The sequence below is a fragment of the Tinamus guttatus genome, unplaced genomic scaffold (genome assembly GCF_059628265.1).
Source record: "Tinamus guttatus ecotype Peru unplaced genomic scaffold, ASM5962826v1 Tinamus_guttatus_pri_ptg000223l, whole genome shotgun sequence".
Taxonomy (NCBI): Eukaryota; Metazoa; Chordata; class Aves; order Tinamiformes; family Tinamidae; genus Tinamus; species Tinamus guttatus.
The window spans coordinates 1,977,707-2,001,463 of NW_028288757.1; the positions used below are offsets into that span (position 1 = coordinate 1,977,707).

The window sequence follows — 23,757 nt, forward strand, 5'->3', positions numbered from 1 at the left end:
ATCTATATGCATGTACCTTACCAATCTCCGTGACTCTAGCAGATTCTTTTCTTTTTCCTGTTTCCTTGACATTTGCCCCTGTTCTCTGGGAAATTTAAAAGCTTCCCAGTTTCATCCAGGGAATCTCACCCCCTACATAGATGTCCCCAGAGAACAGCAGCCTGGCAAGCACAGGGAAAGAATGGGAGGGATGTGACTATTTGAGCATGACCAACATCTCAAGCAAACAAGTCCTGCCTTGCCTAACTCTTGTTCATTAAGGGTGTGAATGAAGGCAGACATAGAGACTTTACTTTTGCCTTAAAAAAAAAAAAGAAGTATTTATTTGTTCCAGAAATAGGCTTTTCAAATCAGCACAATGTCCCTATAGCTTCATGAGATACACTTTCACGGGGAGGGGTAAATGTCTTATGCATTTCCAATGCATTATCTATTAGCCTATTTCTGTCTCCCTTGGGCATGCAATGCTTTCAAAAGAATGCTTAAAACATGGACCTAGCTGAAAGATGAGACCAAGATATAGCATTGTCCTGCTAAAACTAAGATGAGTTAGATGTGTCTGAGAACAGGTAGGAATTACTAGTATACAGGTACAGAATAGACTTAATTGATCTGGACACCATCAGGGCCTTTGCTGTGAAACCATACATGAAATCCTAGCTGGAAAAGCAACAGATTATTGCGAATAAGGAACTAGACTAAACCAAAGGAGTATCCTATACCCTTAAAAAATAAGGATGAAGTAAGCCAGAGGGAGGGTACCAAGTGCATCACTGTGAGCTCCACTTCACAGATGTCTTGGTCAATGGCACCAGGCTGCTCCCTGCAACCCTGGCTGCTCAGTCAGGTGCCTATAAGTAGGGCTACCCAGAAGGAAGTGGCTCAAACCGTAGCACAAAGAGCAAGGTTCTGAACTGAGAGCTCATAACAGGCACTTCTGTTGCTTTCTTGGGCCTGGCACCGTCAAACAGTGTGGTTACCAGAATAGCAGGGACACTGCGGGGGAAACCTGGCCAACCCTTACACGATGTCTGGTACTGGGGGGCAGGAGAAGGGAAGGAAAAGGCGCTTTTCCTCTTCTCGCCGCGCTGCCCACAGCCGCCGTTAGCGCAGCCGCCGTTACCTCAACGGCCGTTACCTCAACGGCCGCTTCCCGCCCGCCCCACGCGCATGCGCCAAGGCGGCGACACGCCCCACCCCCCGGCGGGATGCCGTCACTTCCGGCGCGCCGCGGCAAGGGGCAAGATGGCGGCGGGCGGGCGCTGGCTGCGCGGCTGCTGCTCCCTCCTCAGGTACCGCCGGGCGCCCCGGCCGGCCGCGATCCCGCGGGCGCCGCCGGCCGCGCGCGCTGCGCCTTGCCCGGGGGCCGCGCGCGGCGGCCCCGCTCCGTTTGCTCGCAGGGAGCCGCGGCACCCGCCCCCGCGCCGCCGCAGCAACGCGCGCAGCGCGAAAGAAGGGAAAGCAGCTCGTTTTGGTAAAAATACCAGCCCGCAGCCGGAGTATGACCAGCGCTGGATGCTGGTTTTCCGCTTGGGACAGTCCCTGAGCCCGCAGGCGCTTGCGCAACCCTGGATATAAATAAAACTCACTGAACACAGAAGGCCCGAAGTGTCACCGACAGCTACCACTTAAGTGATTACTCGCATGTATCATTTCTAAGCATGGCATTTTTACCTAGCTTTTCAAGGCAACGAATATTGAGAATATGTTGGTGCCAGACAAATCAGGATAGCCCTCCTTTCAGAGGATTGCTTGTGTACAAGTTATTGTGCTTGTTTGTTTTTCCTTGCAGTTATATTTAGGCATTGTAACAGGTTTCAAAACAAACCCACTCAGTCACTGTAATGCAGCTGCGTTACGGAAACCTGGTAGAGACCAGGACAGCCTCTGGGTGCTCTGTTTCTCTTCAGTACCCGTTTTCCACCACACGCTGGTTACGTTTTGACTTTTTCTTGCCTTTCCAGACACAGTTTCCCCGTGCTGAATAGCAGTAGCAGACGCTGCCTCTCGGGCTTGAGCGGACGATGGCAGCAGCTCGTGGGAGTGGGGCTGGGAGTTTCCTTGTGCGCAGTCCCCGTCATAGAGGTAACGTGCGAGGGGGGACCTGCCCCTGCTCCTTAGAAACAGTCCAAAATTCAAAACCACTTGTGCAGGATTTTGCAAGGCTATGCAGCCTGCATAGGGCACGATTGTATTATTTCTTAGGAATACAGATGTTTGACCACATAGCTGTTCAGGAAGAAAAATGAGAAGGTTAATGCCCACCTTCAATAACATCCTTCAAAAAAAAAAAAAAAGCATTTGCTTTCAGAGAAAGGGAAGATTTTTTCCTGTTTCCTAACTCTATTCATCATTGGGTTATCCAGCTTTATAACTAACAATCTTGCTTTTTCCTCTTGTTACTGATGTACAAGTAACATGTATATGGAAAACCAGAGTGTAAAGACCATGCAAATTTATTGTCTTTCAGAAGCAGAACTCAATTTCTCTCAGTAATGATGCCTTGATTAAGAGGGCAGTTTCCCTAGTAACTGATAGTACCTCTACTCTCCTCTCTCAAACAACATATGCCCTGATTGAAGCTTTGACAGAGTATACAAAGGTAAGCTGAGAGATTACACATTCTGCCAGCAAGTTAATACTGAAAATACTGAATTATAATGCAGTATTTACCCCCATTATATCATAATTAAAGTGCACTTTTATGAATTGTAGTAACAGAGGCAGTAAGGATTGGAGGTTTGTTGTCCCTAGGCAACAGTGGGGTAGGGCTTACCATTCTTCTACTGTATCAAATACAAAAGTTATTTTTAAACTTGTTAGACTGTTGCTTTGAGTTTGAACTTCATCCTGGAAGATGTGTATCTCAGAACTGGTGCTAAAGAAACCCAGAGCAGTTGTCGGATCTCCACATACTGAGTAACCGGGATGCATCACCCCTAGGTGTATTCCCAATAATTTTTCTCTAACAATTAATTATTCCCTAATAATTTTGAGAACCGTTTAGAGATCTTGTTACTCAGTGCAAATAAGAGGTGGGTTGGTTCTTATGTTCTATGCCTCGTTAACCCTGAGTAATACTGAAACACCAGTGATTTATAGATACTGAAACACCAATGATTTATAGAATGGTGTATAATTGTGTCACATTAATTCTTTGCAGGCAGTTTATACGCTGGTGTCTCTCTATAAGCAATATGCAAATCTTCTTGGGAAGATGAATTCGGATGAGGTGGATGCAGTCTGGCAGGTGATAATAGGAGCCAGAGTTGAGGTAAAGATTCACGTCCCTCCCATCCTCAATTTGCCTGGTTTACTCAGAAATCTCTTTTATCATTTGCTTACCTTCCCACAAAGGTGTTGTCTAGAAGAACATTTAGATACTGCTATATCAAGTTAAACAATACTTTATTTTTACTCACAGGTGACGGCAAAACAGCAAGAATATCTAAGGCTGGAATCCAGCTGGATGACTGCGTTACGGCTTTCGGAGATGGCAGCAGAAGCTGCCTATCAAACAGGTAAGGCACAGTTAGAAGCACTAATGTGAATCACTTAGTCACAAGCAAAAATCATGACAAGGTCTTTCACCAGCATTTAAGCCCAGTTAACCTGCCAGTACAGAACGAGCGCCTGGTTTTCAGAAGGGCCAGGATCTTGTGTCCTACCTGTGGTCAGGTCTAGTGTGAGATGGACCTGGAACTGCAAATGCTGTTCTGATTAAGACTACCTATGCCGAGGCACGATTGACAATTAGACAATTTGAAATGCACTGTTCAGTCTCAGTTCTGGGAATGGAACTACAGTGCCTGGGTCCAGCAGGTCTCACCAGCTGGATTCTGTCTTATTTAGAAGTAAGAAGATTTGCCTTTCTGGGAAATACTAGTCTGAGTCTTTCATCCCCTACACAACCTTTCACAAAACTGATAACTGTGACCGAGTTATGATCTGACTCGTGGCAAATAGCAAAGTTATCATAGCAGGGAGAGGAAAAAGGGAGGAAGCAGACGGACACACAGGGGCAGTGGAACTGCAAGTGTGGCTTCCTGAGGAACTGCTGAAAAAGATAGTCTGCAGGAGTACAGGAGGACAAAGGTTTCAAGTTCAGCAATGCCAGAGACATTCCTGCTGTTGGGAGGTTCCAGCCCAGGCCAGGTCAAGGACAGAATGCGGATACGATACGGTGGTTGGGCTGGATTTAGCTCTCAAACCCACTAGTGCCTGCTGATTATTCTGATCCAGCACTGGCTGAAACCCACTTTGGCGAGAATTTTAGGGGGCAAAAATATCTCCAAGTAGACAGATTGTTGTATAAGGTAAATGAACAGCAAACACATTTAGCATTCGGATAGCCCCAGAGTTACTGAAACACTGAGCATAGTGAGTGCTAATTATGGACAATGGCTTTCTTGACTGAAGGTTTGCTGAGTGCTCCTCTAACCCAAGGTGTTTAAATATCTGCTTTTCAGGTGCAGATCAAGCCTCAGTGACCGCCCGCAGCCACATCCAGCTCGTGAAATCACAGGTGCAAGATGTGCGGCAGCTCTCCCGGAAAGCAGAGACCAAGTTAGCTGAAGCTCAAACAGAAGAGCTCATAAAAGCTCAAGGAGATGAATCGTCATTGCCACAGGGCATTTTAGGAAGCACAGAAGCAGGAGATGACCCTTATCTTCGAGAAGATTGAGAAGAACTTGCGGGTCACCTCAGAGTAACTGAATGGTCCCAAACTTCAATGTTGGATAGTGGGGAACGTGTTGAAAGAAGCCTGTGATCCCATTTTTGTTTTCCCAAACAGGCTTGCTTTACAAATTGAGTCAATTCCAATATCTGAAAGGCCCCATTCTTGTTTGTAACCTATCATGTTTCTAGTTAATTCAGTTAAGTGCTTAACTATGCAAATGTGAAAATGGCTATCTAGGATAGCATGTTAATAACTGTCTCTCTGCTGGGAGGATCCTACAAATGGTTTGATATGGTTGTGAGAACTCTCTAACAGGGAGACTAATGAGATATCAGCCAAAGACATGTATTTAAAAGTTCATTTTTAATTTGTGAAGAAAATTATGTCTGTTAGTAGATACCTTGAGTAAACTGTGCAAATGTATGTCATTATGAGTGTGCCCATCTGGATGGGAGATTAAGTGCTGTTTTCTATTTGTATTCTTAAAAAAGTGTGTAATGAGGCTTCATCTAATTACACTCAATTGCAGAGGAAACATTTGCTGTAGATGTGAAAACATTCTGTGGATTTACCCGAGCTCTTTTTATTGAGGTTTTGCAGTTTAATATAGTAACCTCCTTCACACAAAAGTCATGCTTCTAATATAGCTGCCTTCCCCAGGAAGGAAAGGAGATTTGGTTTTAAAGATACTGTGGCTGCAAACAAAGTAGTTACAGCCGCAGACTTATAAGCAAAGCATAAGCAAAACTGAGTTTTACACATTTGAATTCTTTCCAGTTCAAGTTTCAAGAAAATAAACTTAATTCTCTCTTTTTGTAAGCCAGATATTTCACTGCAGGCTTCAAAACCACAACTGTGTTTCACTATTTTCATTTTCTATTTTGACAACTTAATGTGAGATTTGCAATATTAATTGTATAGACAATGTAAACTGAGATTGTTTTGTAGAAGGGCATCCATTAGAACTTCATCAGTTTTTGTAGGAGGCGTTTAAACATTATTTTTCAAGGCAAATTAACATTGTGATGCATTACATCTGTTGGGGTTACTGTTACTAGACTGTGATTTGTGCTAAACTAGGATTTTTTTTTTCAGCTGTAATATGAACCTTTCTATCCTTACCTCATTTTGCCTGCCTTTTGAACTAATGCAGGCCCAGCTCTACAGCATTGAACACTTACAGGTTAAAAATAGATATTTTGTGAAGTTTGTGTCTATCCTGCTTAAGTAAAAAAGAACAAACTTCTCTTTCTTCTGCTCCTCACTGGATGCTTCTGTATTCCACGAGGATGGCAGAGCCTGGAATGGCAGCACAGAGGAATACAGCGGAGTCAGGGGGCCCCAAACCTGCCCTGGGGCCGGAGCGCTGGGAAGGCTCCCGCTCAGAGCCGGGTGCAGCCTCTGGCCTCATCTGCTCCCGCGTGTTTCCAGTGTAGGAACCCGGGCCGAGCCCCTCGCCCAGCTGTGCTCACACACGGCGCCCGGTCTGTCGACACCACCGCAGTGCTGCTCCAGACAGACGGGCATTGAGGGGCTTTGGGAAGGAGTCCAGGCCCCTCCAGAGCCGCCCCTCCTTTCCCCACTATTGCACTGTCTGCCCTTCTCTTACTACCTAGGATGCAGGCTGTGGCCACACAGAACTGACCTGCAGATGTGAGAGGAAAATGAGTCAGTTCAGGTCGAAAAGGGAGGAAGGAGCATGGACGACTCCATCTCGCCTGCAAAATGAAGAAGCGAAAGAGCCCCTCACCTTCATCACAAAGTGAGTTGCTCGTCAGTGATTAGCCAATGCACCTAAGCCCAGAACGGCCACGAGTATCATCACCCTCTACTTCACATTACTGAGTTTGCATTTGGAAACATCTAGTGGAACAGAAAAATGCTACCATGGCAGCTCACATGGCCCCAGACCTGCTCTGTCCAGGCTCTGCTCTCGAACAGGCAGCAGAGCCCAGAGAAGAGAAGTCACCAGGTTTTGCTGCCTGACATCATGCCTGGCTTACAAATCCAACAGTGAATACATTTGAAATGACACGGACAATTTCCCAGAGACAGCTAATTCCTACGCTAATTGTCGTTAGACTGCAGCGATAATCAGCGAGGAGCAGCTTGCACCAAGACCACACTGCAGATGGGCACGCAGAGGCTCACCCTTGGAAGGGCAATCTTGTTCCTTTCAGACAAACACCTACTCACATCTGGCACAAACAGCTCATGAGGGTTGCAGCTCCAACCACAAAATCGTGTGTCATGCAGCAGGGCCAAATTAGGACAACACCCAGTACCTTACAAAGCCAAAGCCACAAGTGTAGTTGCACCACTGTTCAACTTGTCAAACCTCTGGTTTAAAAAAAGCCTGTATCTCCACTCCTTAAGTGCAAATAAGCATTCCTGGGCACACATCTGGGACGTATCCGGAAGCTCCAGCTCACATCTGATGGGCAGTGAACATGGGACAAGCAGTGCAAGAGACAGCAAAGACTGCAGCCCAACAGAAACCGGCTTTGAGTTCTGCAATCAGACCCTTTCTCTAAGCCCCAATTTTATGACAGTTTCCTGCTCACACGCAGCACTTCTGAGCTAGTGCCAGGAGCCTCTGACGCTGAGAAGCTTCACAAAAGCAGGCGCCAGCCTTGCCTTCACTTTCAACCAGATTTACAGCCCTCCAGCCAGCCTCACTGCTGCTTCTGTATTAGCACATCCTGCCTGGATGGGGGCAGAGGAGGCTGCGACCCACAGCAGAAGCAGCACCAAGTTTCCGTTCCCACATAACCATATTCTCAGTAACATCAAGAAATCCTTGCAGACACCCAGGACCCGATTTTAGTTTCTCTGCTCTTGAGGACTCTGAGCTTTCAGAGGAACAAGAATACTCCCGTGCAAACACTTCCAAAATTGTGTTTTATTTAAACCCAATGTAACCAAGAGATAGAAACATCCCCCCAACGTCGCCCACGCAACACAGAAAGCTGCAGCCACCACGACTGTAATGAACACTGTGAGTATTCAACATACTTCTGCCCTCAAACCCAACCCGAAAGTGTGTTTGTGCAGAAGTTTCCAGTGCAAGTACACATGTAATAAACATCTGTAAAATCCAAAGGGCTCATGCTGGAACCCAAGCCCTTGGATTTCTGTGGTAAGGCACTAAATTCCAGTGACATTTTCCTCCACGCCATTCCCTGTCTCCTGCTGCCCCCAGGACCTGCAGGGTTTCTAGCCCAGGACAGTGGGACCGCACTGCAGCAGACCCCGCAGCAGGCTCTGCTCTTTCCCCTGCTCCTGCCTTGACTTCAAAAGGTTAGAGGGAATTTCGGGGCCGTCAGGCATTAGCCCCATTCCTCCAGGAGCCGGGCAGGGCCTCCCTTGGTGGCAGCACCTGCCCCCGTCACCCGTGACCCGGCAGTGCCGACGGCTCCAGCCGTCACAGCGCTCCCGGTGCCGTGCCCGACCGCATCTGCAAGTACCGGTGCCGTCCCGTGCCCTCCCCGTGAGAACGCACCCACTTCGGTAACCCGCTAGAAAAGGGCTTATTGCAAGCCCAAACCCTAGGGCTCACACAGTCTGTCAGTAGCGGGCACGTTTCTACCAGAGCGGGATTTCTAGTTTAAGTACCCGGTACCGGTCACCGTCTGCGCTCCCCGGCGCTCGCTTCCAACCCCTTCTCTAGGGGCTCAGCGCCGAGACCGCACATCTGATGCTCTCATCCTTGACCAGCGTCCACATGATCCACATCTCCATGGGGCTCAGCCTGTGCACGATCATCAGTTCTTTGTACAGGCACGGATCAAAAGGATTGAAAGGTCGCTGGATCCCAAAAGTCTTAAAGCCAGCGTGGTTCTTCGGGGTCACTGCCATCTTTGCCAGGCACATTCCCACAAAGACGTCGTCGATTGGGAAGAGCTCCGTGTCCTCTGCCGTGCTCCGGAGGCGGCGCACGGTCTCTCTAGACATCACGTAGCCGCCCCCACCAGCATAGAGAGGGTAGTAGGGGCCTTGGTACATGGACTCCGGAATAAAGTATTTGACCCTGGTGTTTCTGATGGGCCGGGCCTTGGCGATCACGTCGCCGACAAAGAGGTCCTGCGCCGGGTCCAGCTCCCGGAGGAACTCCACGATGTTGTAGGTGTTGACGAAGACGTCGTCGTCGCCCTTGAGCACGAAGCGGGCGTGCAGGCAGTCCTCGGCGAACCAGCGCAGGAAGTGCAGCTCCTTGAGGGTCAGGTTGAAGAAGTTGTCCATGAAGTCCCACTGCACGATGTCGTCGAACTCCTGGCTCTCGTAAGCCAGCAGCCGGTGCAGGGGGTGCGCCCGCACCCTGGCCTCCGAGCGCCCCAGCAGGAACACGAGCCGCACGCGCTTGCTGCCGATGGAGACCTCCTTCCCCCAGGTGTTCCTGATGGCCACCCGCCGGTCTATGTTGATGGGGGACGACTTAATTGCCAGCAAGAGGAAGGTCTCCTGGCCGCACCTGGAGGGCTTCAGCAGCGTGGGGAAGACGCGGCAGTGCCGGTACGTTAGGAAGAGGCGGTGGAGCTCTGGGAGGGCGAGAGAGGAGTTGGCGAGCGTCAGGTTCGGCAAACACCTGCGGGGCTCGAGGCGCCCCGGAGCCGGGGACTGGGGCTTGGGCTTCGCTGCGGCCGCTGCCTGACCTCCGGCCACGTTCACGCCTTGCCTCGCGAAGAAGAAGCAGGCCAGGAGCGCGGCCGAGAGCGCGGAGAGCGCCAGCGCCCGCCGAGACATCGCGGCCCGGGGGTGGAATCCGGGCCCTGCGCCGTGGAGGAAACACGAGGGACGCGTTAACTCCCTGCCCGGCCGCAGCCCCGCGGGGAAGGGAAAGGGAAGGGGAAGAGAGAAGCGCCCCGGGGCCGCCGCCGCTGCCTCCCCCCGGCCCCGGGGAGCGGAGCCGCCGCCGGCACCTACCGGGAGCCGCCGCCGCCCGAGCGCGCGCCGGGACCGGCACCGGCACCGCCCCGGGACCGCCCCGGCACCGCCCCGGGACCGCCCGTGCGCAGCCCCCGGCGGGCGGTGCGCGCCGAGCCCCGCAACCTGCGCGCCTGCTGCGCACCGAGCCCCGCGCCCTGCGCGCTGCACTGCGCCCTGCGCACCGTGCACCGACCCCCACGCAGTGCCCCGCGTTCCCTGCCCCCCGCACGCAGGCCCAGATGCAGTGGGCACCGCACTCGAGCGTGGCACCCTGCGCGTGGGGCCCTGCAACCCCAGCCTGCCCTCCCACGGCAGCAGCTCCGTGACTGCCCCGGGCCCTTGGGTCGTCTCCCGGCGTCGGGGTCCAGCCTGCGGCTGTGCACGTGCTGAGCCGGCAGCCACCGCGTCCCGTGGGGTTTATTCCACGATCTTCCACGGCTCGTTACACCCGCACTAATGAACCTTCCCCGCGCTCGCCGGCTGCTGGGCTCCGGCCACCGCGGGCCAGCGCAGCAGCTGCATCTGGAAGTGGACGGTCAGCGGCACCGGCAGCTCCCCCTGGCTCTCCTCCGGCTCTGAAACCTCTTTGGGTTTCCCTTTTCCTGCAGAAGGAAGTAGATAGGTCGCAGTGCTTGCAGAATAAATCACCTTAAAGCCAGCCCTGGGCAGCAGGGACGAGCCCACCAGGTTAGCACCGAGTGCCAGGTCCTGAGGGAAAATCTGTTGTAGCGTGACATTGGGTAAGAAACCCCACAAGTGTCTTAATCAGGAAACCAAACTCGGTGCAATTTTGCATTCTCTTTGTTGTGCAGTTTCCCCGGTATTTCTAGCAGAAGCAGCAAGACGCAGAAATAAATCGTTGGGAGCAACCTGGAAAATCAAGTGTGGGACTGACATGGGCGCACTTCCTATGACAACCCCCAATGCCCGGGCAGAGTGTGAGCTCCGGACGAGGCCGCTGCTCCTTTTGGAGCCGTAGGGTTTCCCTGAATCCCAATTGCCCCAAAAGGCCTCATTATTTGTGGGTTTTTGCAGATGAGGGGATATAAAAGGGCTGCTGGCAGCAGCTGGGACCTTCCCCTTGCGAAGTGCAAAGCGGGGCAGCGTGATGCCAAATGAAGCACGAGTTTCTGCCTAATCCCCCTCGGTGCTTTCCCCTCCTCTGCAGAGGGGAGGGCAGCAGCTAAATGCAGCTGATCCCGCCGAGCCCCGGCTGCCGCGCGGCTTTTCCAGCACCTCCGTGCGGACGGCGCGCTCACCGCACGAGCGCCTTGCGGGGAGCGCGCACAGGGTTAATGCGAGGACGCTTGGTGGCCGCGCAGCCTCTTCCCTCCACAGCTTCCTCCTGGGCTTGCCCTTCCCTCTCCGATGTGCTGGCACGGCTGTTTTTGCAGCCAAAACAAAAAACTACCCGCTGGAAAAACAACCGGCACGAGGCTGGGGGGGGGTCTCTGCTGTGTGCAGGGAGGCTGCGGCACCCGCCGGGGACCCTGGGGACATCTCTGCATCCCACCTGCACCCTGCAAGGAGCGGTGACGCCCTCTGCAAAGTGCTCACGGACGCAGGCTGGGATCCTGGATCACGCTGCCCTCACGAGCACCTTGTGGGGTCACCCAGGGACCCGCAGCCTCCCCGTGGCCCCCAGCTCGCTCTGCCCAGCCACCCCCGGCCTTTGGTCACCTTTGGTGGACAAGATGGTCTGGCTGGCCTCATTTTCTCGCCCTTCTTTCAGCTTTTTGCTCCTGTCCTTGTCTTTTTTCCTGTCCTGTGGAGAGACGTTTCCACTGTTAGTTTGGGATTTAATTGGCCAGGGGCAAAAGTGAGGCCTGTGATTACAGTGGTCGCTGTCTGGGGTCTGTCAGCAGCATTTAGGGGACATCCAGGAAAGGGAGCACAGCAGAGGGAAGAGAGGAGAAGGAGGAGAAGGTGAAAGAAGGTGAAAGAGAAGAAGGAGAAGGAAGAGGAGGAGGAGGAAGAGGAGGAAGAGGAGGAGGAGGAGGAGGAGGAGGAAGAGGAGAAGCAGGAGAGTCCCCGGCCCTGGCAGACCTGCCTCTCTCCGCTCGGTACCTTCTCCTCCGGGCTCGGTGGCCGCGGCGGCTCCTCGGTGGCCGGGATCCCGAGGTCACACACAGTTGCCACCAGGGCCTCGGTGGCCAGCAGGGCTTCCAGGCTCACCCTCCCGGTGCCCAGGGTCCTGTGAATGGGAGGGTCGCTGCGGAGCTCACAGGGTTTTTCCTTCTTCTTCTTCCTGGATCCTTCCTGGAGCACCAAGTGGGGACAAGGCAGAGCGTTATGGATGGGAGATTCCCAGCCCGGAGCCCTCATCCCCAGCCGCAGTTTGGGCAGCTGGGGCAGTGCGTGAACACGTGTCCCGCCTGCGTCCTACCGTGGTGCCGCGCTGCAGCCCTCGCCCTGCCTTCCCCTTCTGAGCGGCGGCTTCATCCGCATCCGCAGTGAGAGGCCAAGAGAGCACCTGCAGGAGAGGCACAGGGCGCTGCTGGCGCGGGGACATGGGAACATGGGGATGCAGGGACATGGGGACACAGGGACAGGGGGATGCGGGAACCTGGCCCAGGTGGCTGCTTCCCCCGGGTCTGCGGTGCCACCAGCCCCTTGGCCTGCGCCCACCTTCTCCTCCACCACGGAGAGGATGGTCCCGGCCTCCAGGAAGGCCTTCAGCCCCTCCAGGTCCGTGGCCGTGTGCTCCCGCTCGTAGCCGCAGTCCATGGGGTCTGCCCAGGGCTTCCCGGGGGTGGCGAACACCTCCGCTGCACGGAGGGATGTGCCGATGCCGGTGCATCCCAGAGGAGCCGTAAAGCCACCCCGGCCACCAGAATAGCAGACTCGTTCCCAATTCCCCCTTACTAGCACGTGGCTCTGGCTCCTCTCCAGCGGCAGGCTCCCAGTTTTCCTCGGCATTCCTGCTGTTGGGATCCTGCATGGCTGCTGCGGGATGCTGAGGACTTGCAGTCGCCTGGAGCAGACAGGGAGCCCCGGCAGCGGCGCTGGTTTGCAGGGCCCCGGGGGCCACGTCTCCTCGTCCGCAGCAGCGATGCTAAGCGCAAACCTGGGGGCCGCCCGCGTCCTCGCTGGCCTCGCCGGCCGCAAACTCGTAGGTCACGTAGTAGCTGCAGGTGACGACGGGGAAGTCGGCGCCGGGCTCGGGGCCGCGGGGCTCGGGCAGCCCGCACAGCGCCCCGACACTCACAGCCACGCGGGCTGCCAGCGGCAGCAGCTCTGCGAGGCGGGAGCCGCGTCACCCACGGCCACCCGTGTCCCCGGGGCTGTGGCAGGTCACGGCCGCACGGGGTCACTCACCCGCCGCGCAAGCGGCCCCGGGCGCTGGCAGGGACGTGCTCCGAGCCCGAGGTGCCACCACGTCCTGCCCGCCCTACGGGGACTGTCCTCCGATAGCCACCCCAGGAGGGAAAACGGCTATGGAGAAAACCCTCCTCCTGATGCACAATTCAGGGTGAAAAGGGAGGTTTTTAGGTGACAATGGCCAAGCCGGGTGCTGGAGGAGCACAGATACCTGCCTCCCTGCCCATCCCTGGGGCTGCAGATCTCTGTGCCGATGTGGGGAGGGATGTGTTTGGGAAAAGTCAAGGCAGAAGCCGACCCTGGATCCAGAGCAATCCCGGCGGGTTCAGCTCGGTGGCCACCACCCCCCTGCTCCCTGGCCGTCTGCAGCGGCCCCGGCTCACCGGGCTGCGCCGCCAGCCCGTGGCACTGGTGCTTCTCGTCGGGCCCGATGCGCACGTCGTCCAGCACGCAGAGCGCGGGCAGGCTGTCCACCACGAAGCCGCGGTAGGCGGGCAGCAGCGCCAGCGGGTTGCCCTGCAGCACCAGCACGCGCAGCTTCCGCAGGCTGCCCAGCCGCGACAGCAGCCCCGGCAGGTCCGTGAGGCCATTGAAGCTCAGGTCAAGGGAAACGAGGTTCGGCCTGGAGGAGAAGAGCAGCAGTCAGGGCAGGCTGGGGACATCGGTGCCTCTAGATGAGAAAAGACACCACAAGTCCCCGTGCTGCCCACCCCATGGCTCCTTGCCCCACAGCTCCAGCATCCTTAGCCACCCACTGCACCCTTCAGTGGGTCCTTTCCCAGGAAGGGATTTGGGGAGATGGCAGTGGTGGGTCCATGCGGGGGTATCTCCCTGTGCTGTTGCATGGATGGGGACACCCAAATGCCAGGGACACCCAATGGCAGGAGCGAGGGGAGGCAGCAAAGACCACACGGTGCCCATGGGGCTGGAACGGAGCCGCGCTCATGCCCAAGGGCTACAGTCCCTTAACACAGGTAGCCCGGAGCGCCCCGAGCATCCCGGCCGTCCCGGGGCGGTTACCAGAACTGCTCGGTGAGGAAGGCGCCGTGCGCGGCTCCGCGCAGGCGGTTGTGGCCCAGCCCCAGGTGCTGCAGGCGCGGGGGCGGCCGCGCGCACAGGCCCCGCAGGTCGCCCACGGCGTTGCCGCACAGCTCCAGCACCTGCAGCCCACGGGCGCCCGTTGCCGCGCGGCCCGCTCGGCGCCGCAGCCCCCCGCCGCCGTCCCGCCTCACCGTCAGCGTGCGGGGCAGGTTGGCGGAGGCGACGGCGCCGATGCGGTTGGCGCTGAGCACCAGCTCCTCCAGGTGCTCGAAGCGCAGCAGGCCCTCGTCCACCTCGGCCACCTGCAAAGAGGCGGCTCCGTCCGCCACCCGCCGCCGCGGGGCGATGGCGACAATGCGGGCGGCCGGCGCGCTCACCCCCTGGTCCACGAGGCGCAGGGTGTGGAAGAAGAGGAAGACGGAGCGGCCGCGCGCCAGCCGGGGCGCCCGCACGGCCAGCAGCCGCAGCCGCTGGTCCTCGGCGCTGCAGCCCGGCGGCAGCGCCCAGGGCGAGCGCCGCCCGCGCAGCAACTCCGCGCGCTCCTCCCGGCTCTCCTCCTGCTCCGCGCGCCACGCTCCGCTGCGGAGCTGCTCCTGCGGGCGGCCGGGATCCTGCCGCGCGCCGGGACGAGCCGTCCCGCAGCCCGGCGCGGCGCAGGGGAACTCGTGCAGCCCCAGGAGCCGCAGGTGCTCCTGAAAGGCGGCCGAGACGCTGCGTCCGCCCGGCCCCGCCATCCGGCCCCGCAGGGATTCTCCGGCTGGATTACTCGCGTCGCCGTCGCTAGGAGATGGCGGGATGCGAATGCCAGTGGCGGCTCTTGCGGGGACACGTGGCACTGACCCCGTCCCGCCAGCTCGTGTGACGCCTACAGGGTGCCGACCGAGCACCCGCGCACGGCATCGGGATGTGGGATATCGGCGTGCCGAGAAGCACACGGATTCGAGGCAGGAAACAGGTCTCTCTTTTGCCGTTAGTTATAAAAACAGCAGGGTTCCCGCAGGCGCAGGAACCGCCACGGCCACATCGCACCATCGGAAAAGGGACTTCATAGCGAAAAGTCCCTTCCCTTACACCTGGAAAAACACTGCAGGACCCTGGTTCTGCCTCGGTCACCTGCAGGTCTCCAGGCTCTGAGGCTTAGTTGCTTTTTCCAGCAAGGGATGTTGAGGCAAGAGTGACAAATTCCACCGCGGGCACCGGCTGCCCGGAGCGCAGCGGCAGCCGGCGGTTACGTGCTGGAGGGCTGAACTTCCACTCGCAGGACGGATGCCATCGGCTGCCTTATCAGCTCAGCCGCTTATCGCAGCGGCAAGAAAGGATGTGCAGAGCTCACGCGCAGGAGGCTGCGGCGGGGAAGCTGCTGCCCTTTGGAAAAAGGAGCTAATGGATATTCCCTGCACTGGATATTCCCCACACGGGGAGGAAAACCCATCCACGATTCCTCGAGCTGTCCTCCGTGGCTGCAGGAAGAGCTGGATGGGAATAGCTCATGATGCTCCAGCTCACGCACCTTTTCCCTTTGCAATATCCCTTGCTTGCACTGTGGGGATTTTCCTTAAGGGCGATGCACAAAGGAGCACCTCTCTCCCCCTTTTAGCCCAAAATAATAATAATATAAAAAGCCTTTGCCAGAACAGTGCTTTTGTTTTCTTGTTTCTCTCCATTAGACTACAGAGCTGTTGCTTCGTATCTTAGGTTAAGATAATTCATTCTCTTCCTTTGAATTATTTCATGACTAAGATGGGGGTTGATCTCTTCTCCAAAATAACTACTGAAACAGCCTCAACCTGCGCCAGGGGACATTCAGGTTAGATATTAGGAAAAATTCCTGCGCTGAAGCCTTGGAACAGGCTGTCCAGGGAAGTGGTGGAGTCACCATCCCTGGCGCTGTTCAAGAAATGTGTAGATGAGACACTTAAGGACACTTAGGGACACGGTTTAGCAGGCAGGGGGGTGAAGGTTTTACAGAGGGACTCCAGGATCTTGAAGGTCTTTTCCAACTGTAATGATTCTGTGATTCAATGGGCTGTGCAAGAAGGAATTCAACCTCCTCCCAAAGCCGTGGAGTTATCGGATGAGGGGATGAGAGTGCAACGTGGTATGGGGGAAGCGTCGTCCTATATCAAACCTTAGAGACCAGCTCCGTCCTGGAGAAGGTGAGAGAACCCCATGGGCAGCCTCTGTGGAGGGGCTGCCTGGGGCTGCCCAGGGCCAGCTGTGACTCGTCCCAGACACTCTGCACACACCGAGCCTCTTAGTTTCTGTCTTTTTTTTTTTTTTTTTCCAACATGCATGGGAAATAGAAAGAACTGAGTATTTTGACACCAAAATATTGTTCCTGCAGTTTTTTGGTAACTTTGCACACCTTGGCTCTATCACGGCCTTTCAGGTTCTTCTCCTATCTCAGAGCAAGGAAGGACCCCTAAGCGCCTATCGCTTAATACTTTCACAAAGGAGCATTCATGGGGGCTTCTTTTCGTTTTTGTCACAACACTCTGGTAGTTCTGCAGGTCCTCTGCTGATCTCAGCTTCTTGCCCACAGGTCCTAGGACTGATTTTTCACCCTACTTTGCTGCATATGAGAATACTCAGCATCTAGTCACTGCTGAAGACGACAGCTTCATCCCAGTTACAAGGGAAGGTGGCAGCGATGGGTGCTGAGAGCTGGGTGCTCTCCACTGTGTTATGCAAAAGGGTTGCATGGAGAACCAAGGTTTAATAGAGATCCAGGGAATTAATGCATATGTTGACCTTCCATATGAACCACGTGCTGCCTTTTCCCTGCCGTTGGCAGCCCGGCAAGCCCTGCAGGAGCAGGTTGCTGGCTTGGTGCTCCAGCTCTGTGCTTGCTGCTGGGGCCCCAGCAGGTTGTCAAAGACAGAGCCCGCGCTCCAAGAGCTCCACTTTGGATATCCCAACGACGCGGATGGGACGGCGAAGCCAAGGGTCCCGAACCCCTAACCAAAGCGATAACGGGACAGCACCTCTGTAAGTTTGAAACCATATTCTAGATCACAATCAGCGCATACGCACTTGAAATTCTGATGTAATCTTCCAAAAAGAAAAAAAAAACCCAAAGTATCATCTGCCCAAAAGAGAAAAAAAAAGGAAAGAAAAAACCATGGGGGAGTCACTGACGCAGGCCTCCTCCGTAGTTAAATACGGCCCGGCCCTCGGCATCCCCAGCGCTCCAGCAGCCTGAGCCCCAGCGAGCTCGTGGCACCTCCGCTGCTCCCCGCCATGAAGCTCCACACGGGTGGGTATGCCTTGCTCCACGCTTCTTCCTCCCTCTGCAACGCTTGGGCATTCAGTACATAGCAAAATCCAGGACGTTCTGAGAATTGATGTAGAGCCTTGATTATTAACTGTATTAATTGTATTCATTTTTTTTCCTTCTTTCATTTCATTGCAGGAATCAATGGGTTTACAGTCGTCCTCATCTGTTCACTGGTTCCCTTGGTCTCTTTGGCCCCGACTGTCACTACAGCAGGCAAAACTACTACAGGGCAGAAGCATTTTACCACCAGTATAAAGATCTTGGCATCGGTGCTGGAAATGCAGGCATCGGCCTTGTTTAAAGCCTTTGTAAGTGTACCATGTTGTATCTGTTGTGCCCATGGCTGGGGAGAAATTCAATGCATTGACATAATATACTGGTCCATTGGAAAAGAAATACTTGGGTTAGAATATAAAAGTTCACCCTCTTGTATTGTGGCAGGCTTGAAGCAGGCAGCTTTTTGGATGAAGTCAGCCAAATCCTTGGAAAAACAGGGACAGTTGCCTTCTTTTGGGTTTGATTCAGCACTAGGGTAGTCAGAAGAAATTCTGCAGGAAACTTTGCTCAGTCCTTTGGGAGGGCTCACACTCAGATGAGCTGGGAGGATGCTCTACCTGGCAGTCCAGCTGTCCCAGGTTGTATGTGAAGGGCTGGCAGGTATTCATCATAGCGAAAATCTGTACAAAATTTGGTACCAAACTCTTCATAAGTCTATGTTTTCCGCCCTTCATTTAGCCATCTTCATCCATATGTGAAAATATGCTTCTTTTAAAAAACAGAACTGAACTGGGCCTTTCTTTTCCTTTCTTCTGCCAAGGGCACACGCTGAACTTCAGGCTAATCTCAATTCTTTAAGAACACATTGCTAAAACATCAGTGTAATAGATTTACCCTGAATTCATTCTTGAAATTAAAAACATTTCTGTTGAGATTGTCAAAAATAGCTTCGGGCCAAAGCAAACCTCTTCCATGAGTAAATTTTACCCATATAGCAAAAAGAAAAAGAAAGAAAAAAAATCTTAGTAGAGCTGAAAGTGCTGCCAAATAGGCTCTGAACCCAGAAAGTGCTGAACTATCAAAGCTACAGATAGTGTGTGATAACTGCTCAATAAAAGGAGCCTAAGTGTTAATTTCAGTATGCAACAATGAGAAAAGAACGCACACAAAACTTGAAAAATGGTGAGTGTGTGCTTTCCCAGTGTGTGTCCTAGGAGAGACCAGCAAGAAAGATGCAAATCAAAAAAGATTAACAGAGATTCTCTCCTCTCACTCCCTGCAGACCACGTGCAGCTCTTTGACAGACCAAACCAGGAGTTGGCTAATGGCAAACACCAAAGCCAGAGAAATGGTCCAGGTGATACCCAACTGCCCGGCCTTCGAATCCAGCTGCTGCGCCCTCCACGTTTTCTCTAATGCTTTGAAAGGCCTGAGAAACGACGTGGAGGAGATCTGCGGCCACAGCATCACTGAGGCCGTGAACGCCACCCTGAACCAGCTGGAGGTGACTCTGAACGAGGGGACCCACATCTACACCTGCCAGAGCAAGGACCTTCCCCAGGTGGACGTCCGTGAGATCAGCAGGATGACAACAGGAGACAAGAAGATCTCCATCTGGTGGCTTCTGCACAAATATGAGCAATTTATGCAAAACACAGCAAAACTCTACTCTCAAAGTAGTATGTCAGGATGAAAAGTAACTTTGAGATACCATAGCGTTGGCTAAATGTGACCTACTAGTATTTATGTGATCACTTTGAAGCAAGGAGCAATGTTGACAATGTACTTATTATTCTATATATCCTAGCTATATGATTTAGTTTAATTTAATATTTAAAACATGAATGTCTTAAGTTATTGATTATATTTATTATAAACTATTTATATTCTTATTTGCAACAGGGTACAAAAAGGATGAACTAATGTAAGTCAGGCTGATTTAAGTAAATAGTCATGATATAAATAAGCAAAGAGGAAATTATGATTCCAGCATTTTAAACCTTATTTATATTTTTATCTTGTAGTCATTTTTCAAAAGAAAAATTGGCTGTCAGTAGACAGGTTTTGTACTTCTCTTTTTGCTAGCAAGTCTACTTTGTATTTATGAATTTATAAATCTATTTAAATACCTATATAATTTACATATATTTATTCAGAGTTTTAACTTTTATATTTTTTATATAAGAAGGATGAATGGTGTATTTCCTATTTAGTAAATGAACGTTTTGACTCTATTTTCTGTCACTGTATCTTTGGATAAAAACCGAAATTAAATTAAAATGACATGAAATAAATATTGCTGGACTCTCTTTCCTGTGTTTCACTCAGGCACAAGCACTGGACCCAAAATGAGTCCTTTAATGCTCCTAGAGCTCGTAACTTGACACAGACACTCAAATATGCTTTGCTCTAGGAGTAAAAGCACTTTTCACATCCTTATTTTTCCTTTATTTGAATAATAGAGTAAATAATAATAAATAATGTTTCTAGTTTAAGTTACTGTGCAAATTCCAAGTCATACTAAACATTAATCTCAGTTCCAGAATGAAGATTATATATATAATACAATACATAATCTGAGATTTTATATATATATATATATATATATATAATCTGAGTGATTTTCGTGCAGGCAAGGTGAGTGGAGTTCAAAGGTGGCTTTCTGGGAGGGTTTTGCCCATGATCTCTTCCTAATCAGAAAGCCATCTACCAGTCCTGAAGGTCTAAGTGCAAGCAGCATAAATGCCCTGGCAGATGGGGCACCCTCACAGATTACGCCACTTTCCTGCATTTAATAATTTTACCAGGTGGTATCCAAACATCAGTTGTCTAAGGCTGAGGTCAGGAAGGGACGATCAGCACTAGCAGGATCCAGGATGAGGATGTAGGTGCAACAGAGGTAAGACAGCCCCTCTGAAACAGTGATTGCAGAGAGCACGATATACTATGTGAGAAAATTTTATCTCCAAAGCATTTCTGAAGTCTGCATTTGGCTAATTTCTTAAGGCTCCTATGGCAAACACTTAGACACAGTTTATTTGGGTCCTGTAGGCAGCCTATACATGTGGCTGCTGTTCACTTACTGTCCTGTGGTCTGTCTATCCTGGTGCTGTCAGCTCCCTGCCAACCCTGGCCAGGCAGAAAGGCTCCTTTTTTGAAGAGCTCTTCCTGCTTCTTCTGAGAAAGTCAGACTGCTTAAGGGAGGGAAATAAAATAGGTTAGGGTCACATATCAGCTTACTGGGCTTGCTGTAAACAGGAAAGAGAACGCTTGAGAGCCAAGACTTGCTGTGTTGCAGAGATGTGTCTGCAGTTTTCTTCTCCAGAGGTTCAGAGGACCTCCGAATCCAGGCTTGTGGCAGAGAGCTCAGCAGCTGAAGCCCAGGGAGGCTCCAAGGATGACATGAACATCTGAAGAGAGCCAGGCTCACCCAAGTCACTCTTTGAAGGTTAAAACTGCTGCGATTCAGTGTGAGAACTGCAAATCTGTACCTTTCCTGGGAAACTCAGGCCCCAAATCCTCCTCAGCTTTGGGAAGCCACAGGTTTGCCCCACGCCACGTCTCTGCTGTGATGATGACTCGGTCATACATGAAGTTTTCTTGAGAAGGAGTTCCCCATTTATCCTGAGTGAATATGAAGCCATTGGCTTCAATGCCTTCCAGGACAAGGAGCAGGAATGAGCAGTTGGATGGGGTAGTCATGGATGAACAGGGCATCAAAAGGGCATCAAAAGGGAAGGCAGTAGTGAAGGGAGATGACGGGGCCTAACCTTTTGTGGGTTTGTTTCCATTTTGCAATGCTCAGGCCTGGGCTTGTGGTACACGCGCCTTGTTCCGAGAGAGGAACATGTTAAACATCTCTCTGGGTGATAACAGGGCCCTCTAATACCGTGAAACTGTGAACTTCCCTGTCATCCAAGTACTCACCATCCGCACACCTCCTCCGATGAGCACACTCAGCAGGGAAGGTCCTCTTTGATGACAGCAGCTCTAAGAGCTCTTGAAAGTCAATACAGGTGAGAAGGAAAACAACAACAAAAAAGCTGGTGAACAATGTTTGCTGTTCCTTTTGCAACAGATTCAGCTAGTGCTCGGAGAAGGCAACCTCGGCCAGAGCTGGGTTACAACATACTTTTGAAAAAAACATATGGGATGTCAGTCCATTTTATAAAGAGAAACCTGGACTACTGGCCCATTGCTGTGCCCACAGGGAGTAATTTGCAAAGAGCAAACATAGGTGCACTATTGCATTGCTCAAGGATCAGCAGAACCAGCCCCAGGAATAAACCATTTAGCTTACTCTTTAGCACATCAGCTACAGTCATGCCAGCCCTGCTGAAATCACGACAAAAATCAGTTGTAAAGCAACAGTGCTCTCCAGCCACAGCTTCCTCCCAGCGAGATCTGATAGTATCGCTACAGTAACACAGACTTTTTATGTTTTGCTGAGAGTGATGTCAGGCTAAAGGGTCGCTTTATAGCTGTTTAGGTAACACTCACCAACTTCTCCTACCAGATGCTTTGTGTGATCAAGTTAAAAATTAAAAAAGAGCGCCAATAAAGTAGAAAAAATGCTCTACCTTCTCCTAGAACCACAGACTGACTCATGAGAAATTCTCCTAAGCTATATTAGGTCAAAGCCACTACTTGCAAGGGTGAGATTAATCAGCATCAACTCTCGACTGATGATTTTAAAGCAGAAATCTCACTTCACTCATTTAGTACCTTTCACACTAACCAGAGCCTTAGCCACCCAAGACGGCTTCCACTAGACACAAGGAAATGCAATATGCCAACAAGCTGTCAACCTCAGAACAACTTATTCAGCCATTAAAGGAAAAAGTGAATCTTTTTTGTGTGTTTTTTGTGTTTTTTTTTTTTAATAGATTGAAGCGGCTCACTGGCTAACACAGAATTCCATCAGGCTCAAGGGAAAGCTACACACAAGAAGCTCAAGCATTGCTGTGACCTTCCAGAGCTGCACAAGGGATTGGAGGTGCTGGTCCTGGCGGTGAACTTGGAAGAGCTCTACTCACCATTTCCCCAATTTCAAGCCAAGCTTCAGTTTGAAAATAAAGACATAACAGCCAGGTTCTTCAAAAAAATAACCTTTATTGTTTTGGTTGTAAATATATATAAAAAAAATGCATTGCACAATTTAATAGACCTACTTGAAAAGTGCTACATATGAACAGCACAACAGGAGTTGTGTCATGCAACAGAACAGGAAATCTAGGCAAAGCAAGAGCACAACCTGAAGTCCTCATACCTCCAAGTCTTTTTTACAACAAAAATCAACTCCATTCACTTAAAACACATTTAAATACATGGTTAGAAGAAGGAAAGGAGCAATTTGCTGACTGTATTGTTAATTAAGGGGATTGCTCCTAACATTAATTTCTTTTGCCTCAAAACCTTACCCAGGTTTGGAAATTTCAAATATAAAAGCAGTTCATATAATGCCTACATTCTATTATATACCTAGGGAGTGTGTGTTTGTAACTGAATCAAGTTTTACAGATTAATCTACAACTCTGTACTACTGCTTCTGCTCTAGCACAGCAAAAGAGCATGAAATCCATCCAAGAATGAAACAAAAGAAAATATAAGGCTTTTAATTAACATTGTGGGAACAGTGATGGGAGCCCATACAATAAAACCCTCAAAAGACAAATAATCTCCTCTAAAATCAAAATGCACAAATTGAGGAAGAATGACAGGACAACTCCTGCCCTCTCACCTAACTGAAAGACCTCCTGCAAGTCATCAACAGCGGTCCAGGGTTCTCTAGGACTGGCATGACTGAATCCCTGAAGCACCTAAACCAGGGACAATTAACCTTCTCATTTCAGATGTTGTTCATCTTATGAAGATGCTCAGGAACAAAAAAGAATGGAGAAAAAAAATCAAGGTTGCAGAAAATTCGCTTTATTTCGAGCAGTACCTTCTAGTTGGCAACATCAAGAAACATCATTAACTCCAGAAACACACACAAAAAAGAAATTGCTTCCAAGTAATTTAGACTGCAAAAGTATTGTGTTACTGGTTTTGCAGTCAGGTTCCTGCTCCTTAGTCTGTTCTGGGGGAGTTCTGGGCTTTAAAAACAAACAAAAATAAAGTCACCTGCCCCTCTCATCTCTATCATGTGTGCATGCAGACATACACAGAGGAATGTAAAAAAACTGAGGATACAAAATAATTGACTCTTTAGATGAGATGCTACCTTCTAATGCAGTCTGATAACACTCTGTCTTTCCAAGCCATCCAGATTTAGCACTTGCATTTTGACTGAGGACCTACCAAACAACTTCTGGTTTGAGCACACGTGTGTGTGTGTGTGTACATACATGGGAGGGAAGAATATGCTAAAGTCAGCAGGAAGGTGCAGCTTTTTCACATGCAAATGATTTTTACAAGCTCGGTTTTAAAGAACCACAGCAATTCCATGCAGATAAAATACCCTCTCAAAAGCCAGGGAAGCCCCACTTTGCCACTTCACTGCATTTTCCACATA

At 51.4% G+C, this 23,757-nt stretch overlaps 4 protein-coding genes across 4 annotated transcripts; 2 read left to right on the plus strand and 2 right to left on the minus strand.

Annotated features, from left to right (window-relative positions):
* The first annotated feature begins 1,245 nt into the window (after positions 1-1,245).
* DIABLO (diablo IAP-binding mitochondrial protein) lies at positions 1,246-5,104 on the plus strand. Its single transcript, XM_088525125.1, has 6 exons — positions 1,246-1,292; positions 1,965-2,085; positions 2,471-2,602; positions 3,164-3,274; positions 3,425-3,521; positions 4,470-5,104. The coding sequence occupies exons 1-6, from the start codon at positions 1,246-1,248 to the stop codon at positions 4,682-4,684; spliced, it is 723 nt and encodes a 240-aa protein (XP_088381251.1). The 3' UTR covers positions 4,685-5,104.
* Positions 5,105-8,327: 3,223 nt separating this feature from the next.
* B3GNT4 (UDP-GlcNAc:betaGal beta-1,3-N-acetylglucosaminyltransferase 4) lies at positions 8,328-9,424 on the minus strand. The gene has a single exon (XM_088525148.1). The coding sequence runs from the start codon at positions 9,422-9,424 to the stop codon at positions 8,348-8,350; it is 1,077 nt and encodes a 358-aa protein (XP_088381274.1). The 3' UTR covers positions 8,328-8,347.
* Positions 9,425-10,047: 623 nt separating this feature from the next.
* LRRC43 (leucine rich repeat containing 43) lies at positions 10,048-14,703 on the minus strand. Its single transcript, XM_088525149.1, has 10 exons — positions 14,347-14,703; positions 14,161-14,271; positions 13,949-14,088; positions 13,312-13,550; positions 12,675-12,844; positions 12,236-12,370; positions 11,994-12,080; positions 11,675-11,866; positions 11,288-11,372; positions 10,048-10,209 (listed from the first exon to the last, which is right to left on the minus strand). Exons 1-10 carry the CDS (start codon positions 14,701-14,703, stop codon positions 10,061-10,063), a joined length of 1,665 nt encoding a protein of 554 aa, XP_088381275.1. The 3' UTR covers positions 10,048-10,060.
* Positions 14,704-17,209: 2,506 nt separating this feature from the next.
* Positions 17,210-18,936, plus strand: LOC148594620 (uncharacterized). Its single transcript, XM_088525150.1, has 3 exons — positions 17,210-17,229; positions 17,320-17,683; positions 18,526-18,936. Exons 1-3 carry the CDS (start codon positions 17,210-17,212, stop codon positions 18,934-18,936), a joined length of 795 nt encoding a protein of 264 aa, XP_088381276.1.
* The last annotated feature ends 4,821 nt before the right edge of the window (positions 18,937-23,757 follow it).

Bases quoted from the DNA above. Each gene is read 5' to 3' on its own strand.
- LOC148594620 (XM_088525150.1), top strand. From the start codon at position 17,210: ATGAAGCTCCACACGGGTGG. The intron at 17,230-17,319 runs GTATGCCTTGCT...GAATTGATGTAG, and splicing joins ATGAAGCTCCACACGGGTGG to AGCCTTGATTATTAACTGTA. The intron at 17,684-18,525 runs GCAGGCTTGAAG...CACTCCCTGCAG, and splicing joins GTTCACCCTCTTGTATTGTG to ACCACGTGCAGCTCTTTGAC.
- DIABLO (XM_088525125.1), top strand. From the start codon at position 1,246: ATGGCGGCGGGCGGGCGCTGGCTGCGCGGCTGCTGCTCCCTCCTCAG. The intron at 1,293-1,964 runs GTACCGCCGGGC...TTGCCTTTCCAG, and splicing joins GGCTGCTGCTCCCTCCTCAG to ACACAGTTTCCCCGTGCTGA. The intron at 3,275-3,424 runs GTAAAGATTCAC...TTTTACTCACAG, and splicing joins TAATAGGAGCCAGAGTTGAG to GTGACGGCAAAACAGCAAGA.
- LRRC43 (XM_088525149.1), bottom strand. From the start codon at position 14,703: ATGGCGGGGCCGGGCGGACGCAGCGTCTCGGCCGCCTTTCAGGAGCAC. The intron at 13,551-13,948 runs GTAACCGCCCCG...CTTCTCCTCCAG, and splicing joins TTCCTCACCGAGCAGTTCTG to GCCGAACCTCGTTTCCCTTG. The intron at 11,373-11,674 runs GTACCGAGCGGA...GTCTCTCCACAG, and splicing joins CACCGAGCCCGGAGGAGAAG to GACAGGAAAAAAGACAAGGA.
- B3GNT4 (XM_088525148.1), bottom strand. From the start codon at position 9,424: ATGTCTCGGCGGGCGCTGGCGCTCTCCGCGCTCTCGGCCGCGCTCCTG.